The sequence below is a fragment of the Camarhynchus parvulus genome, chromosome 28 (assembly GCF_901933205.1).
Source record: "Camarhynchus parvulus chromosome 28, STF_HiC, whole genome shotgun sequence".
Classification (NCBI taxonomy): domain Eukaryota; kingdom Metazoa; phylum Chordata; class Aves; order Passeriformes; family Thraupidae; genus Camarhynchus; species Camarhynchus parvulus.
In genome coordinates this window covers 3,505,948-3,525,399 of record NC_044598.1, presented here as the reverse complement: position 1 = coordinate 3,525,399, position 19,452 = coordinate 3,505,948, and the positions used below count along the sequence as shown (strand labels likewise).

The 19,452-nt window shown below is 45.4% G+C and overlaps 1 protein-coding gene across 4 annotated transcripts in view; it reads left to right on the top strand.

The window, feature by feature from the left end:
* RFX2 (regulatory factor X2) overlaps window positions 1-19,452 on the top strand; it is a 73,946-nt gene that overhangs the window by 25,906 nt on the left and 28,588 nt on the right. For 2 of the 4 annotated variants that reach the window (XM_030966811.1, XM_030966809.1), the window contains exons 2-3: window positions 14,761-14,873; window positions 18,346-18,435. In XM_030966811.1, coding sequence (XP_030822671.1) covers window positions 14,769-14,873; window positions 18,346-18,435 — 195 coding nt within the window. In that variant the 5' untranslated portion in view covers window positions 14,761-14,768. The remainder of the gene's footprint in view (window positions 1-14,760; window positions 14,874-18,345; window positions 18,436-19,452) is intronic. The other 2 variants (XM_030966810.1, XM_030966812.1) reach the window with 2 other exon arrangements.

Sequence of the window (19,452 nt, the reverse complement as noted above, 5' to 3'; positions counted from 1 at the left end):
GAGGTGGGGTTGTGGATGGTGGGATGAGGTGGAGTTTGGGATCACGTGGGTTTGGGGATCTCGGATGAGGTGGGTTTGGAGATGGTGGGATCAGGTGAGGTTTGGGGATGGTGGGCTTGAGTTTTAGGGATCGTGGGATGAGGTAGGTTTGGGGATCATGGATGAGGTGGGTTTGGGATGATGTGGGGTTTGGGGATGGTGGGATCAGGTGGGGTTTGGAGATCATGGATGAAGTGGGGTTTAGAGATGGTAGGATGAGGTGGGTTTGGCAGATGAGGTGTGGGGTTTGGGGATGGTGGGACCAGGTGGGTTTGGGGATCATGGGATAAAGTGGGTTTTAGGGATGGTGGGATGAGGTAGTGTTTGGGATGAGGTGTGGGGTTTGGGATGAGGTGGGTTTGGGATGGTGGGATCAGGTGAGGTTTGGGATCAGGTGGGTTTTAGGGATGGTGGGATAAGGTGGGTTTGGGGATGGTGGGATGAGGTGGGTTTTTGGATGATAGGATGAGGTGAGGTTTGGGGATGATAGGATGAGGTAAGGTTTGGGGTCATCCGAGTCCCTGTCCAGCCAGAGCAGAGACAGAAAGGTCACTGGGGTGAGCTGTCTGTCACAAAGCCACCCACTCGTTCTGCAGGCCGGAAACTCTGCCCACAGGAATTTATTGCCTGGATAAATGATCTTGCTCAGATAATTCCAGTTCTGTAGCAGCCAATTCTCTTTCTTTGGGCCAGTGGGAGCTGTTGGAGCAGTGTGGAGCTGTTGAAGCCTTTATCTCCTCCCATTCCTGTAGGATACAGTTTGTCTTCCTGCTGTCCTCACCAAAAATCCACCAGTGCCGTTCTCTAAGTGCAGAATATTCAAATCCATATTCCCAAACTGCATTTCTAGGACACCTACAGCAGCCTACTCTTTGCCTTTCCAGGGAGAATTGCCTGTCTCTAGGTAGTTTCTATCTTCTATTTGGGGTTTTGTTTAGTCCTGGAATCTGTGCCAGTCACCAGCAGCTTTATGAACTTTCAATTCCCACAGAAAAATCCTTCCCTGTCCTCCCTGGAGCAGTGCAGTGGTGGGGAAGCAGTTGCTGGTGTTCCTTGCTGAAATTTACACTGGACACAGCCATGGGGTGCTTGGAGAATTGCTGGGAGTTTAATTCTGGGCCACCCCATGTGGCTGAGGAGTGGCTGGAGATCACAGAGTCATGGAATGGTTTGGGCTGGAAAGGTCCTCAAAGCCCACCCAGTGCCACCCCTGCCATGGCAGGGACACCTTCCACTGTCCCAGGCTGCTCCAAACCCAGTGCTTGGACACTTCCAGGGGCAGCCACAGCTTCTCCAGCCCCTCTCCACCCTCCCAGGGAAGAATTCCTTCCCAATATCCCAACCAACCCAGCCCTCTGGCAGTTTGAAGCCATTCCCCTTGTCCTGTCCCTCCAGGCCCTTGTCCAAAGCCTTTCTCCAGGTCTCTTCTCCCTGACTCCATTTTCTGTGGAGTGCAGGAGCAGAGCTCAGATTTTCCCGGTGGGTGCTCCCAGTTCCACCAGTTCCTGGTCAGGGCAATGCTCCCTGTGTTGTGCTGAGCTGGGACAACCTGGAACCTCCTCTTCCATCTCCTCTTCCTCCTTTTCCTCCTCCTCTTCTGCCTCCCAAAGTACAAACCCCCAGTTCATGCCATGGTTCACCCCATGGTGGGATCCTCTGGAGATCCAGAGCCCTGACTGCACTGATGCTGTAAAACCTGATACAAAGCCATCTCTTGTCCAAACAGCCCCAGTTTGTGTTTGTTGCTGCTTCTGCTTCGCTTTGTGAGGCACCACAAGGCTCGTGAGTGGTGCTGTGTAAATAAATAGCAACACCCAGGGCTGTGCTGGCAGCAGTTCCTGCTGTGCTGGCTGGAAACAGCTGCTGCAGCCACCCCACATCCCCATGGAACACTGCAGCCAGTCCCCATGGAATAGTGCAGGTCTTCTCCATGGAATACTGCAGCAAATCCCCGTGGAATCCTGCATCCATTCTCCATGGAATCCTGCATCAATTCTCCATGGATTACTGCAGCAATTCTGTGTGGAATACTGCAGCCAATATTAATGGAATACTGCAGCCAATCCTCATGGAATGCTGCAGCGATTCTCCATGCAATACTGCAGCAAATCCCCATGGAATAGTGCAGCAATTCTCCATGGAATCTTGCAGCAAATCTCCATGCAATACTGCAGCAATTCTCCATGCAGTACTCTAGCAATTCCCCATGGAATCCTGCAGCAATTCTCTGTGGAATACTGCAGACAATATTAATGGAATCCTGCAGCAATTCCCCATTGAATCCTGCAGCAATTCTCTATGGAATCCTGCAGCAATTACCCATGCAATACTGCAGCAATTCTCCATGGATTACTGCAGCAATTCTCTATGGAATACTGCAGCAAAGCCCCATTGAATACTGCAGCAATTCTCCATGGAATACTGCTGCAATTCTCTGTGGAATACTGCAGCAACTGTCCATGCAATACTGCAGCCAATCCCCATGGAATAGTGCAGCAAATATTAATGGAATACTACAGCAATTCCCCATGCAATACTGCAGCAATTCCCCATGCAATACTGCAGCAAATCTCAATGGAATACTGCAGCAAATCTCAATGGAATACTGCAGCAAATATTAATGGAATACTACAGCAATTCCCCATGCAATACTGCATCAATTCTCAGTGCAATACCACAGCAAATCCCCATGGAATACTGCAGCAATTCTCAATGGAATCCTGCATCTATTCTCCATGCAATACTGCATCAGTTCTCCATGCAGTACTGCAGCCAATCTCCTGCTCCCGCTGAAATTCTCAAAAGCTGCTTGCTCCTAAACCAGTGAAGGGTTGTCTGGTCCAAGGGAGTAAAAAATGAGGGCTGGTGAGCTACAGGTGTGAGTTAGACTGATCTCAGGGAATTCATTTCCAGTGAGTGACACATTCCATAGTTCCCTGACGTCAGACAAGCTATAAAAGCCGTAGGACAAGCTATAAAAAAACAGCAGCAAGGTTTGCAGCTCCTTGTTCCAAAATGAGCCCAGTTCAGTCAGAGGAGTTTGAGCTGTACCTGGGGTTGTCCTGGGAGCAGCCACAGCCTGCAGGGGACAAGGAACCAGAGACTGTGCTTTGGCTGATGATGGAAACTTTGAGATATGTCCTGGAAAGGAACCTTGGCAATGCTTTTGTGCCAGGTTTTTCCTGGAGACAGTTTTCTCACAGGAGCTTGGAAGGACAGGACACAGGGAATGGTTTCCACTGCCAGAGGGCAGGGTTAGGTGGGATATTGGGGAGAAATTGTCACCTGGGAGGGTGGGGAGGGGCTGGGATGGAATTCCCAGAGCAGCTGTGGCTGCCCTGGATCCCTGGCAGTGCCCAAGGCCAGGCTTGGAGCAGCCTGGGATGGTGAAAATGTCCCTACCATGGCACTGGGTGGGCTTTGAGATCCTTCCAATCCAAACCATGCTGAGATTCTGTTTCAGACTGTTTCTACTTTGAGAAATTGTATTTCCCCCATTGAATCACAGTCCTGGGCAGCCCCCTACAGTGCACATATTAAAAATATGGGAAACAATTCTTCCAAGCCCAGAACTTGTGCTTGTTTCCATCAGGTAGCACCAATGTGTTTGTTACATCCTGGACATGGAGAGCACTGGAGTGTGACTTTTAATTCCTCCTTGCAGATGTGAAATCATCCTCACTGCTCAGCAGATACCCAGATGTTGTTTCTTAGCTAACATTTGCCATCATTGCAGCAAAACTTTCCTGAAGTCAAGGTTTAGGCAGTTCATAGGAAAGAAATAAGGAGTTCCACTTGTTGACAGGGTTGTGCTACACTAAAAATCTGGAATCTCTTTGACTTTTCTTACCAATAAACAGCTGTGAGCAATGCAGGGGAGTGTGTGAGAACCCCGGGAAGGGCTGGAGCTGTGTCAAGGCTTGGGATGGAGTTCAGGGAAAGGTTCTTCCCCCTCAGGGCACTGCCCACTGTCAGCAGCTTTGCTGCTGCTTCTTTCTTCTTGCAACATCTGCTTTTTATCTGCAAAGAAGAATGCAGCTTTATTACAAAGATGACCCAGTTCTTTAGTTCTTAGACTGGTCCATTGTCCTGTAAATATGACCCTACATTCAGGTTATTAACCCAGCAGAAAACAGGCCAGGTTTTTGTTTGGGAAGGATTTTCCCAACAATGCTTTGCCCCTGTCTGAGATTCCTGCACGTGGGATTTGAATTTTGCCAGCAACCCCTAAACTATTGTGGCTTCTGCTCTCCAATTTCATCTGACTCTGAAGGAAACTCCAAATTACAGATCCATTCCTGGCTCTTTTCTGTCCTCAAAGTTACTTTTAAAGAAACAGCAGAGACGAGAGAATGGCTGTTACACAACAGTTATGTGTGTATATATATATTACTTGACTTAATTCTGTGAAATCTAATTAAAGACTGGGTGTATATTTGTATTTCAGTATATTATTAACTTGCTAATAAAAGCCATTTCCAGATTTGTATTTTTCCATGAGGACCAGGTTTCTGGGAAAAAAAAAAAACCAAGCCCAGCTATAGTGCCTGCTGCCCTTGAAAAGTGTGTTTTGGGTTTATCTGTGTTTCCAGGTAACTGGAGCTCGTAGACAAGCAGTGTTTGCTTCTGTTTTAAATTAATTTAACCTAATCAGTGGCAGGGTCTGGTGCCTTCTCTTGTTTATAAAATTTTGAAGCAGTGTAATGAGTAGTGTCTTCAGAAAGCTTCTTTTCAAGTTGCTTGGCGTGTTTGCTTCCCATTTCCATCCCCCTCCTCTTACCAGGACTCAGGGAAGGGGCAAGGTTATGATGTGGGAGTGTTTGCAGGGGTCCCAGGATGAGGGAAGAGATGAGAATCTTGATTCCATGTTTCAGAAGGCTGATTTATTAATTTATGATATATATTATATTAAAAGAAAATGATATGTTAAAACTACAGTAAAGAATAGAAGAAAGGATTTCATCAGGAAGAAGGGAAGGAAAGGGAAAAGGAAAGGAAAGGAAAGGAAAGGAAAGGAAAGGAAAGGAAAGGAAAGGAAAGGAAAGGAAAGGAAAGGAAAGGAAAGGAAAGGAAAGGAAAGGAAAGGAAATCTTGTGACTGCTCACAGCCTCGACACAGGTGGCTGTCATTGGTCATCAAGTAAAAACAATTCACGTGCTGGGTAAACAATTCTCCAAATCACATTCCAAAGCAGCAAAACATGGAGAAGCTGAAGCTTCCCAGCTTCTCGGGAGAAAAGATCCTAATGAAAGGATTTTTCATAAAACATGTCTGTGACATTACAACACGTCATTCAGGACACTGTGGGTGAGCTGCTCCACCAGCCTGGAGGGGACAAGGACATGTCCCCTCTGTCAGAGGTGGCCCAAAGCTCTCCCCATGGGTGAGGAGGTGTGGGATGGGATGGTACCCAAGGGTTGGTGCTGCTGTGGGGATGTTGGGCACTGTCCTGCCCTGTGCCAGGCTCTGTGGGGTGGCTTGGTGTCACCTCAACGTGGGATGGAGAGTTCTGGGGCTGAGGTCAAGGTTTGGATGAGCCAAGGCTCTGTCTGGTCTTAACCTGCTCCCATAAACTTCCAGCATCTGAAGGGGCTTACAGGGAACTGGAGAGGGGCTCTGTCAGGAGCTGGAGGGACAGGAGCCAGGCAATGGCTCCCAGTGCCAGAGGGCAGGGCTGGATGGGATCTTGGGCAGGAATTGTTCCCTGGCAGGGTGGGCAGGCCCTGGCACAGGGTGCCCAGAGCAGCTGGGGCTGCCCCTGGATCCCTGGCAGTGCCCAAGGCCAGGCTGGACAGGGCTTGGAGCAGCCTGGGACAGTGGGAGGTGTCCCTGCCATGGCAGGGGTGGGATGGGATGGGATTTAAGGTCCTTTCCAACCCAAACCATTCCATGATTCTGTGAGATTTCCTGGCTCCCTCTCTCAAACTCTATTACCTTTAAAATACTCCTTTTTTTTCAGTTCACTTAGGGAGAGAAGTCCTTCTTGTTAAGTTATGGAGATTTCTTTACAAGAGGAAAAAATTAGTTGTTTTTTTTTTTTTTTATAAAACTATGACACAGCCTGTTATTCCTTGGAGGTCTCATGCTTTGGAGACATGAGCAGCAGGGATGAAGGATGGGTGTGAGGCAGGAGCCAGGCTGGGTTTAACACAAATATTTGCCTCAGAGGAGGGAGAAGTCACTGGATCCATTTTCATTCACATCAAATAAACCAGCTCCTCCTTCCAAAGAATGAAAGACTTCCTTTCTGTGCCCTGCTTCAAGCACAACCAATGCCTTTTCAGGGCAAGTTATTACATGGACACTGAGCCAGAAATATTGAATGAAATGGAAAATATTTAAGGAAGTTTTCTTTAGTAAAATAACTGTGGCCTAGAGGGTGGTGGATGAAGTAGATGGATACTTGCATCTGCTAGAAAAGAATCAAAATCAGCCATTCCTTGCATTGCTTTTATTATTTTCAGTCTGTTTTGAGAGTGTTGAGAATTCTCAGTAGTGAAACCATTAAATGTAAATTCCCTGCTTCCTTTTTCTGCAGTCGGGGGAGCAAATACCATTTAGAGCCCATCTAGAACATGATGGTTAAATGGCATTTTTATTTCTCCTGCATTCCATTATTGCTGTTCTGGTTTTCCCATTTATCTAAGCCCCAGGCCAACTAAATCTGAATAAAAGTTCCAATAACCAAATAATTAGTTTTAAATGTAAGCCTTCCTTTCAAAGCATGCAAAAAAAAATGCACAAAATCAACCAAAAAACAAGGAAAAATTTGGATTTCAATTTTGATCTTTGCAGGTTAGTGTTGTGAATGAGAAATAGTTTAATTTTTTTTGTTGTTTTTTAGTTAAACTGCAGCTTTCCCATTATTTTCAGTAAAATAACAGATATCAGGAGATTTTTATTAAAAATTTGTAGCTGTATCATGGGGTTGGATGAGATTCCCTGGTAATTCACCCCCTGGACAGCAAAAGGAAAACGTGGAGCACAAACTGAGCCTGTTGGCTGCACTAAACCTCATTAATTCCTGATAATATGAAAGAAGAACAAAGCTTATTTGCTGTATTAATTTAAGGTGAATTTCCCTGTACAAAATGCCTTTGGCAACCCCATCCACCTCCAGGTTTCCTGCAGTTCTGGTGCATGGAACAGCTTTAGTTCTACCATGGAATTTTTAAGGTTGGAAAAAACCTCTAAAATCAAGTCCAATAAATACAAATCTTGCTGGAGCTGAGCTTGTCTCAGTCCTGTGTCTGTTGAGATTTTAGCTGCAGATTTATTTTCAATTCTCACATTGGGAAGTGTCTGACAACCTGCACAGGTGAATGTGAGAAAATTCAGGATGCCTGGGTTTACCTGGAGAGCCAAAGCTTTGGCGTTTGTTCCCTGCTTGAAGAAAACCAGAAATTAAAAAACCTCATTAGAGCAGCTTCACCTGGAAAAATCAACTTCTCCCACCTTTTAGGTCTTAATTTGAACTAAAAGCTGTGGAATTTTGGACTCGATGATCTTAAAAGTCTTTTCCAACTGAAATGCTTCTATAAATACATCCTTCAGGCATCCAAAATCTGATTTAACATTTCCTGTACCTCTAGGCAGTCATTTTGCTGTTGGATTTTTATGCCCCACATTTAAATCCCCTTTGAGAAGAACTTGTTAAGCCCATTTATGAATGGCAAGGACAGCAGTGGATTTCTTACCCATGGAGGTAATAACACCCACCAAGGTTTATTGGGAAGCTTAAATAGAAGTAGCTATTAAAAAAAACCCCAAAACTTTATCCCAAAGGTGAAATAATTGATTGTCCTTAAAACTAACAAAAAACTGACTGAGGATCTTTTCCTTTCCCTCATTTATATCCCAGTATTATATTCTATTTCAAAAGTCCTGCCAGCAATAAAAGGATGTAATAAAGGAATTTGAAAAGTTTAAATAAGATCAAAGGATGACCAACCAAGTAAGCTTTGAAAAGCAAATTAAATCAAATAGTTCATGATCTGTTTTGTCTTCAAATGAGCTGGAACAGCAACAATTTTAATGTTTTGAAAGCAGCACTAATAGAAATGTATGATTCTGTAGGGAGGAAATTCCTGCCTCTGTGAGAATTGAAAATAAATCTGCAGCTAAAATCTCTACAGACACAGGAGAGAGCAGATGGGGCTGACCATGCAGAAGGAACAAAATCCTGGTGAGAATCCCAGAATGGTTTGGGTGGGAAGGGACCTTAAAGCTCATTTTGTTCCAATACCCATGGCAGGGACATTTCCACTGTCCCAGGCTGCTCCAAGCCCCATCCAGGGATCCAGGGGCAGCCACAGATGCTCTGGGCACCCTGTGCCAGGGCCTCACTGCCCTCACAGCCAGCAATTCCCTTTTCATTTCAAATGTCTCCATTTCAAATTTCAAATTCTTTTTCATTTCCAATTTCTCAATTTCAAATTTCAAATTTCTCATTTTCAACTTTTAAATTCTCAAGTTCAAATTTCAAAGTCTTTTCATTTCAAATTTCAAATTCTCAATTTCCAATTTCAAATTTTAAATTCTCAATTTCAAATTTTAAATTTCTCCATTCCCTTCACCTTAAAGCCATTCCCCTTGTCCTGTCACTTCATGGCTTTATCAAAAGTCCCTCTCCAGCTCTTTCATTGGCACTTTTGGACACTAAAAAGCTGCTCCAAGGTCTCCTTAGAGTGGATTTATTCAGCACATTGGCATTTCAGGGAGAGACAAGTTTAAAATTGCTCAGCGTGGCTGGTGATGTCACAGGAGCCACCAGGGCCCTGGAAGGCATCAGAGACATCTGGATTCCAGGTTGCATCATCACTGAATGAACCAGGCAGATAAGGAGGGCTGCTGGAAACCTTCTGTTTACACACAGCTAGCTGGGTATCCAAGCAAACAGCAGGGACAGGAAAGGAAATTCAGGAGGAAAAAAAAAAAAAACCTTAATAAGTTGTGGGTGCTATTTGTGGTGCTGCCACCAGCTCTCTCCGTGACCTTGAACAGGATGGTTCCTTTTGCCTGTGCTGCAATTTTCCCACTCCTAAAAAAGCCACAAATCCTCCCCTAGGCAAGGTGGTGTTCAAGCACTGATCTCTGAGAGCTGTCAGAGCTTTTCAGAAAGACAAGGAGGAGCGGGAGAAGCCTTGAGGGCTGAGAAAAACTCAGGTTTTCAGGGTGAAAATATCACCTGTGAGCACACAGAGCACCTGGACACTCCTTGGAGTCAGGGGGATGCTCCTGGCTCTGCCTGTGCAGGGAATGCAGGGACATGAAGCTTTCATCCATCCTCTGGGATGGGGGATGAGGAAGCAGAAATGAAAGGTAAAAAAAAGAGAGAACTCAAATCTAGAGCAGAGGGGTAGCTAATGACAAACAGAAAATTGCTAAGTGAAAAGGCATGGGGATTAAATCCAAATAGGTGGGATGGGATTCTGGCTCTGTCACAGATTTTGATTTCCACCAAAAATTTTGATTTTCACAAAAAATTTGTTTTTTTTTAAAAGCTCATCTCTCACAGATGAGACTTTCCTTAGGGGCTAGAATGGATTTTGCCCTTGTTGGATGATGCAATTCTCCATTTAAGCTGACTAGAGCAAGCACCTGGACACTCCTTGGAGTCAGGGGGATGCTCCTGTCTCTGCCTGTGCAGGGAATGCAGGGACAAGAACCTTTCATCCATCCCATAATCCTGGCAGCCTCTGGGATGGGGGATAGAGAAGCAGAAATTAAAGGTAAAAAAAAGAGAGAACTCAAATCTAGGGCAGAGGGGTAGCTAATGACAAACAGAAAATTGCTAAGTGAAAAGGCATGGGGATTAAATCCAAATAAATGGGGTGGGATTCTGGCTCTGTCACAGATTTTGATTTTCATTTAAAAAATTTTATTTCCACCAAAAATTTTGATTTTCACAAAAATTTTGATTTTTTTAAAATCTCATCTCTCACCGATGAGACTTTCCTTAGGGGTTAGGATGGATTTTGCCCTTGTTGGTTGAAGGAATTCTCCATTTAAGCTGACTGGAGCAAACTATGAAAAAAAGAGCAATTATTTCTTCTTCCATGCCTGCTTTTAACAGTTTTTGGTGAGCATGGAAACAATATGAACTATGTTTCATTCATAAGGCAGCCCTGCCTCCATGTAAATGGCCTTGCCTTTGTTCATCTCTCCTGCCTAAAGCAGCTCCAAAACACTGGGGAAACAGAGATAAGAGGAGCATTTCAAAATATTTACTATGTTCAAATTTGCAGGGGGAGTGGGGGGAAAGGAGGAGATCCTTCAAGGATAAAATTCCTTTATTACATCCTTTTATTTCTGGCAGGACTTTTGAAATGGAATATAATACTGGGATATAAATGAGGGAAAGGAAAAGATCCTCAGTCAGTTTTGTGTTAGTTTTAAGAACAATCAATTATTTCACCTTTGGGATAAAGTTTTGGGGTTTTTTCTAATAGCTACTTCTGTTTAAGCTTCCCAATAAACCTTGGTGGGTGTTATTACCTCCATGGGTAAGAAATCCACTGCTGTCCTTGCCATTCATAAATGGGCTTAACAAGTTCTTCTCAAAGGGGATTTAAATGTGGGGCATAAAAACCCAACAGCAAAATGACTGCCTAGAGGTACAGGAAATGTTAAATCAGATTTTGGATGCCTGAAGGATGTATTTATAGAAGCATTTCAGTTGGAAAAGACTTTTAAGATCATTGAGTCCAACCATCATCACTTAGGTGCTGAGGAGGGGATGGAGCAGCATCTCCTGCACCCCAAAAGAGCCTGGGGAAGGAGGGGAATGATGCCACAGCTGGCCCTGGCTGCTCTCACATTGGCACATCCCAATGTGTTGAATAAATCCAGAGTAAGGAGACCTTGGAGCAGCTTTTAGTGTCCAAAAGTGCCAATGAAAGAGCTGGAGAGAGACTTTTTCCAAAGCCATGCAGTGACAGGACAAGGAGAATGGCTGTAAGGGGAAGGAAATGGAGAAATTTGAAATTAAAAGAATTTGAAATTGGAAATTGAGAAATATGAAATGAAAAGGGAATTTTTGGCTGTGAGGGCAGTGAGGCCCTGGCACAGGGTGCCCAGAGCAGCCCCTGGATCCCTGGCAGTGCCCAAGGCCAGGCTGGACAGGGCTTGGAGCAGCCTGGGACAGTGGGAGGTGTCCCTGCCATGGCAGGGGTGGGATGGGATGATCTTTAAGCTCCCTTCCAACCCAAACCAATCTATGATGGGAATACAAGACCTAAATCACTCTCTGCAGCTCCTGAAAGGTGCCTGTGCTCAGCTGGGGCTGGGCTCTTTCTCCAGCAGCACTGACAGAACCAGAGCACACAGCCTCAAGCTGCACCAAGGGAAATGCAGGTTGGATGTCAGGAAAACAATATAGGTTGGGTATTAGGAAGTTGGTGAGATCCTATCCTATGGGTAAGATATTAGGAAAAAACCTAATTAGGATATATTAGGAAAAAATACAGGTTGGACATTAGGAAAAATCGGTCATTCTTTAAGTTTTTCACAGAAAGAGTGATAAAGTTCTGGAATGTTCTGCCTGGGGAGGATCATCTGCCTGGAGTCCCCATCCCTGGGTGTGTTTAACAAAGCCTGGATGTGGCACTGGGTGCCAGGGTTCAGTTGAGCTGTTGGGGCTGGGTTGGACTCGATGGTCTTGGAGGTCTCTTCCAACCCAGTGACTCTGGAATTCTGTGTTTCTGTGATTCTGTGTTTCTGTGATTCTGTGAATTCTGTGTTTCTGTGATTCTGGGATCCTGTGAATTCTGGGATCCTGTGAATTCTGTGAATACCCCATGAGAACCAACCATACCAGTCCCACCTCTGATTCATGTGACCTGTTCTTAACAAATAAAAACAATAAAGTATAAATAATAAAGTGAAGGGGAAAGAGCAGGACTTTGGATGCCACATTTCCTCTCCTCCCTGGATCCCTTCTGCACCCTCTGGAGGTGCCAGCTGTGCTGCCAGGGCAGCAGCAGAGCTCTGCAGCACCTCGTGCTGGTTTCTGGGAGCACAGGAATTCTGTGTGTGTGCTGTCAGCTTTTCATCAGCACAAATTGCCCAGAGCAGATGGCACACAGGGATCTGAATGCAATTCTCAGGAAGTGCAGGATGGTTTAATGAGAAGTGAATTATTCTTTCTCCAGGATGTTGCACTGATAAATAAAATAATAACAAGTCCTGTTACTTGTGGTTTGGCAGTCCAAGACTTCTCTGTCTGTCTACCTTGGCTGGAAGTGCCATCTGCAGATTTCCTGGGAGCCTTTGTGTCTGGCTGTCAGCACAAACCTGAAAACCACTCTGGGATTTATTTTGGCAGCAAACAATTCACCTTCCACCCTGCCCACATCTCTCTGCTCCCTTCTGGCCACTGAGGGAAAGCACAAGACAAAACGTGCCAGCAGAGATGAGTTGTTGGTGATTTGAATCAGAGAATCAGGGAATATTCTGGCTTGGCAGGGACTTTAAAGGATCATCAAAATCCATCTTTTCTAAGTGTTCTTTTCTGATTATAGCTACACTTCAAAGGAGACCTCGTGTAGACCTAAAATGCCAAGAGCTGACCCTGCCAGAACCATTAATAGATAATTAAAATATCTTTGTCAACTCTCCCACCTCTCTTCTGTAACCTCACCATAACTCAGAAAACCTTGGAGAGCTGCAAACCATAGCCCAGGGCACAAGGGACAGAAAAGAAACACTTTTGGAAAAGTTAGGGACAGAAAAGAAACACTTTTGGAAAAATTAGGGGACCAAATGTGGTAAAAGTGCCCCCTCTCCTGCCTGAGCATCTCCACCTGAGCATTCCAAACCCAGCAGTGCTGCCCCAGTGTTTAATTACAAATAATTTGTGGCTGGAGCAAGCAAGGAGCTGGAATTTACTGGGAGAATTTTTATTTTCCTGATCCCACGGTGCTGTTGCAACTGGAATCTTCTCCCAGGGAGGTTTTGGCTGCAACCCAGGCAGAGGCAGTGATGGGGAGAGGCAGGTGCTGCCTTTTTATAGCAGAGCTGCAGGGATGGGGGGGCTGAGGGCAGCTGGGGGGACACAGGAATAAATATTGATTTAATTTCCCTCCTTTCTGGCTTGTTGGATTAATCTGGCAGCTCTGACTCTATCTACTTTTTCTCCCAGATGTGAGAAAAATGATTTGCAAGCTCTGGGATTTTGGGAAGGTTGGGAGAGTAATTGTAATTTGCTAATGGGAGTATGGAGTGTTGGAAAAAAACCCTTAAAAACCTGGTTTTTGGAGAATATTAATATTTGGAGGGGTTTTTTGGTGGCTGAAGGAATAAACAGGTGAATTCTGTAACTTCACACCCCACTTGCATTTCTTTTGAACACAAATGAGCAGGTCCAATGTCCTTTAGTTTCTTATTTTTCCTTTTTCCTCTTAACTTGTACAGAGGTGAGGGAAAACTTTAAATAATGGCAGGAGAAGGGAGATAAAAGACATAATAATGTTTTTAGAGGCTCAGCAGTGAGGCCAGGAAAGCAGAAATGGCACTGCCCAAAATCTGGATGTCTTTAACCTTTTAATTTTGAAGTGACAGCAGAAACCCTCCTAAAATAGTTTATTAAACAGGAAGTTTCACAAGAAACCGAGGAAAAAAGACTCCCCCACCCCAAAAAAACCTCTCAAAATGCCATTGTGTGCTGTCTCAGCATCCCCTGGTGTCCCCAGTGCCAGGAGGCAGGGCTGGCACTGAGGATTTGAGCATGCTGAGGGCACCATCAGGGCTGTGTGGCACTGGGGGGTGATGCTGGGGCTGTCTGGGGACCTTGGTGGGATTTTGGGGTGAGGGCAGAGATGGGAGGATGGAGATGCTGCTTTTGGAGGGTGGAGATGCTTCTTAAGGGAGTCCAAAATGATGCTGAATTTTTGTTCTTGTGCTCTTCATCCTTGATTTTTTTCTGGTTATAAACCCAACTGGCCACCCCACTTTCCCAGTGAGATTTAGGTTTGATTCAAAGCTTTTTTTGGCACTAGTTAAATGTGATAAGGCAGTAGTTTAACGTGATAAGGCATGCCCTGGTGTCCCCAGGGCTGGCACTGAGGATTTGAGCATGCTGAGGGCACCATCAGGGCTGTGTGGCACTGGGGGGTGATGCTGGGGCTGTCTGGGGACCTTGGTGGGATTTTGGGGCGATGGGAAGGTGGAGATGCTGCTTTTGGGAGGGTGGAGATGCTGCTTTTGGGAGGGTGGAGATGCTTCTTAAGGGAGTCCAAAATGATGCTGAATTTTTGTTCTTGTGCTCTTCATCCTTGATTTTTTTCTGGTTATAAACCCAACTGGCCACCCCATTTTGCCAGTGAAATTAAGGTTTGATTCAAAGCTTTTTTTGGCACTAGTTAAACGTGATAAGGCAGAGGGAGAGAAAGCATTATTTTAAAAATATTCCCCTACTCTTCCCAATCATGTGTGATGCTCCCTGTGACACAATAATTTTCCAACACTACTTTTCAGTTAAATATAGAAGTGCATTTTCTGTTCCTTCCTTCTCTCTGTGAAACAATTGTGCAAGTTTCTTTTTCCTTAACATAATTCTGCATTAAAATGAGCTCCAGGGACTAAAACCAGCCCCGTGTGTAGGACGGGAGCTGCCTCCTTTCCCTCTGGATATTCCCCTGGGATTTCACCCCTGTTGTCAATGGGTTGGGGGTGTGTGGCTGTGCTGTGCTGTCCCCTCTGATGTCCCTGTGCTGTCCCCAGCAGGGAGCATGCAGAGTCCAGAGGGTGGATCAGACTCAGCAGCTTCTGTGGCTCTTCACCCGTCGGGCTCAGCGCAGGCACCAGTGGTGCAGGCAGTGCCAGCCTCACAGCAGGTAAGGCATGCACAGCTGGGGATGCTGTTACCATGGAGAAAAGCCCTGATTTCCATGGCAGATGCATTTAAATCCCAGGTTTTGGTAGTGGGGAGAAGGTTCTTAATCAGTTCCTTGAGGTACTGGGGACACCCTGTTGATAAAAGTGATGTCCTGTGGGTTTGAGCTCTGGCAAGCTTTACAAGGTTTGGGGTGCCCAAGGGAGTCACTTGGTGCCAGCTGATTTTAATCCCAGGTTTTGATAGTGGGGAGAGGGTTTTTAATAATCTCCTTGAGGTAGTGGGGACAACCTGTTGATAAAAGTGTTGTCCTGTGGGTTTGAGTGCTCCCAATCCATGTGCAAGCTTTGGGGTTTAATTTAGGTCCCCAGGGGAGTCACTTTGTGCCCGCTGATTTTAATCCCAGTTTTTGATACTGGGGAGAAGGTTCTTAATCAGTTCCTTGAGGTAGTGAGGACAACCTGTTGATAAAAGTGATGTCCTGTGGATTTAGGTGCTGCCAGTCCCTGTGCAAGCTTTACAAGGTGGGGTTTGGGGTTTAATTTAGGTTCCTAAGGAGGTCACTCTGTGCCAGCTGATTTTAATCCCAGGTTTTGGTAGTGGAGAGAAGGTTTTCAACCAGCTCCTTGAGGTAGTGGGGACAACCTGTTGATAAAAGTGATGTCCCGTGGGTTTAAGCGCTGCCAATCCTTGTGCAAGCTTTGGGGTTTAAGTCCCCAAGGGGGTCACTTTGTGCCAGCTGATTTTAATCCCACTTTTTATAGTGGGGAGAGGGTTTTTAATCAGTTCCTTGAGGTAGTGGGGACAACCTGTTGATAAAAGTGCTGTCCTGTTGGTTTGAGCTCTGCCAAGCTTCACAAGGTGGGGTTTGAGATCCCTCCCAACCCAGATCATCCCATGGTCTCTTCCCTGGGTAGGCAGATCCCAACATTTCAATTTGCAGAGGGGGATTTGTGATTAATGCCCATGAATGTGCTGCATTTGGGAGGCCCCAACAGGAGACAAGTGATGAACAGGAACCACCCAGTGCAAAATGGGAAGGGTTAAGTGAAACTGGTTCCTTTTTGTTCCTTTTCCTGCCTTTTGGGGAACTTGCAAAAGAAATTTCTGCCTCAGGAAGCTGGAGGGATGAGAGGATGGGTGGGTGTAACTCAGCTTCATCCTTCTCCAACTCCCAAGTGAGCAGCAGCAGCTGCTGCCATTGGATGCTGATGGAAAGGAGCAATTAAAGATTGGGAATTGAAGGAATATTTGGCTTTTCAGGGATCCAGAGTGCTGCTGTCACCTCCCAGCCTTCCCATCCTTGCTGGTGTGGCAGGGCTGGGGACAGCAGCGCCAGGTGTCCCCAGGGTCACAGTGTGGATTTGGCTGTGAACAAAGGTTGGAAAACCTTTGGATTATGGAATCACCCATCCAGCCTCTGGAATGGAGCTGCATGGATTAAGAAAAATCCAGGGGATAGTGAAGACTGCTGAAGAGGAGGAGCATCCTTCCTCTCTCCAGCAGGACGAAGAAATCACTGGGGATGAGCTGCTGCCAGCAGGAATGGTGTGAGGCTGAAGCCCTTGTGGAGCACTGGTGCCCCTTTGGGTTTGAGCAGGGTGGCCTCACCTTCCAGGTGGGGATGATTCCTTATCTTGTCTGGAAGGTGATAGCAGAGCACAGGGCCAGGGATGTGGCATCTTGCAAAAGCAGTGCCAGAAAATAGGCAAAAAGGAGGAAAAATGTGGTGGTGTTCACAGGAAGAGATGAGAATCTTGACTCTATGTTTCAGAAGGCTGATTTATTATTTAATGATACATATTATATTAAAAGAAAATGATATATTAAAACTATACTAAAGAATAGAAGAAAGGAGTTTAGCAGAAGGCTAAAAAGGAATGGAATGGAATGGAATGGAATGGAATGGAATGGAATGGAATGGAATGGAATGGAATGATAATAAAATCTTGTGACTGACCAGAGAGTCCGAGACAGCTGGACTGTGATTGGCCATTAATTAAAAACAACCACATGAGACCAATCAAAGATGCACCTGTTGCATTCCACAGCAGCAGATAATCATTATTTACATTTTGTTTCTGAGGCCTCTCAGCTTCTCAGGAGAAAAGATTCTAGCAAAAGGATTTTTCATAAAATATGGCTGTGACAGAGAAAGGAAAGAGTCTTTGCTGTAGGTGGCGCTGCCAAGGTCTGATTTCAAAAAGGGCTTGTGATGTCCCCAGCCTGCACTGGTGAGGGAAAACAGGCCAGGTGATGGCTGAAATAAGTGCAGCATCTCCAGGGAATGCAGCTTGGAGCAGCTGCCTGGAGATCTGGGCAATTGTCATAAACCTGGAATTCTGCTAGAATTGGATTTCTGGTTGTTACATGGATATGCTGAGAAGGCTAAAAATCATAAATATCCATGGTAGTTATCCATGGCAATTATTTATAATGGTTATCCATCATAAATATCCATGGTAGTTATCCATGGAATTTATTTATCCATCATAAATATCCAGGTAGCCAGTCATTCTCAAGCTTGCTTCTGGGGTTGTTTTCTGGCTCTTTGTTCTGTTGGCCCATGTGGTATTTGCATTCTCAGAACAAAGAGAGACATAATTCTCTCTGCCAGGATTTTTCCTGGGATTTTCCAGCACAGGCCCAATCTCCTGGGTGTTTTTAAAGGATGTGTCTCCTTGGAGAATGTTGAAGAGGCCATGGAGATGCTTGGCTGTGTTCCCACTGAATCCTTTCTCTCCATCCACCACATCCCCACGTTTGTTTTGCTGCATCTGAAGGTGCTGAGCACTCTGAGATGTGCTGACAACCCCAGGCTGAAAATGGAGTGTAAGACAGGGGATGATGGAGGTGACAGAGCCACCAGCACCATGAAATGTCCCTGTGCCCTTGGTGGCAGAGCAGGGAGAAGCAGAACCCCCTGAATTTGGTGCTGGCAGGAGCTGGGGGGGATTTCTTGCTGCAGGAGGCAGAGTTTGGTTGGGTTTAGCAGCTCTAAGAGAAGGAACTTTGCAGCCAAATGTGGATGTGTGAGGAGTGATCCTTGTTCAGCTGTGCTGAGTTTATCAATGAACTGCTGCTTCCTTTCCTGGAGGTTTGGAGATGATTCCTGGCAGAAATTTGCCCAAATTCAGGGGGCTGAGCTGATCAATGAACTGCTACATCCTTCCATAGAGGTTTGGAGATAATTCCTGGCAGAAATTTGCCCAAATTCAGGGGGCTGAGCTGATCAATTGACTGCTACATCCTTTCCTGGAGGTTTGGAGATGATTCCTGGCAGAAATCTGCCCGAATTCAAGGGGCTGAGCTCAGGCTGGTGCACCCCAGGGGGAGGGTGGGGACCATGGGGACACTGATCACAGGGTGCTGCTGGTGTCACAGGCAGGCTGGCTTTGACATTTGGGAAAAGAACACCTGGCTCAGCTGTGTCATGGACTGAAATTTTCTCTTCCTGTGTCTTCTCCTTGCAGAGGGTTTTGGTGCAGGCCACAGGCTCTGCTCCCAAAGGGGCACAGATGCAGCAAATCTCTGTTCCCAGAGTGCAGCAGGTTCCACAGCAGGTAATGAACCCTGGGGACACCCAGACAGGTCCCCAGTCCCACTTCTGCAACTCTGCCACATCTAGAAAAATCTTAATTAAAGACTTGTGGGCAGTCACAGAGCTGGCATCACTTTCTCTCCAGCTCTCTCCTCCTTTCTTAGACTGATGACAAAAGAAACTCTCGAGATGTTTGAAGTTTAGGAAAAACCTTTGCTGTAGCAGTTGTCTTTCATGTATTTGAAGATTTGATGGATGCTTTCAACTTAAATTTAAAAGCATTTATTAAATCAAAGTTAAATTAAAATGAAATCCTTTGGTAAAGATGTTTTTAGAGGCAAAATGTTTGGGGTTTTTTTTAATTAAACAAATTTACTGCCTGCATGTGGCTCCATAGGAAGATTAGGTGCCAGAGAGCCATGCAAGTGTTTTTATTTATTTGAACTTTGCCTTTTCCAGGGCTTGTTTCCTAAGAAACCAGGCATATGTGGTGCTGCTCCATGTGAACAGCAAGTCTGATCCTCTTAATTTTTTTCCTTTAGTGATTTTTTTATTTGGTTTCTCCATTTCAGGGGGGCAACTCCTTCCCTCCCAGAGCAACAAAAAAGGGGCTGGGGTGCAGCTGGGCACTGTCAGGCTCCCCTCTGAAGGAAAAGCTGCAGCATGAGCTCAGCCCTGTTAGTCAGCTCCCAGACACGTGTGCAGAGGAAACCCAGCTCCATTGTTTCCACTTCTCATGGAGCAACCACTTATTTATCTATTTTAACTTGACCTTTGAAAATAAAAACCTCCTTTTCTTTGGCATTCCTAAGCATGGAGGGGAGGGAGGGCAGGGAGGGTGGTTTTTTGTTTGTTTTTTTGGGTTTTTTTTTTGTTGTTGTTGTTGGTTTTTTGTTTGTTTGGGGTTTTTTTGTTTGGTTTTTTTGGGGGGTTTGTTTGGTTTTGTTTTGGGTTTTTTGGGGAGTTTTGGGTGTTTTTTGGTTTTTTTTTGGTTTTGGGGTTTTTTTTTCCTTTGGTTTGGTGTTTTTGTTTTTGTTGG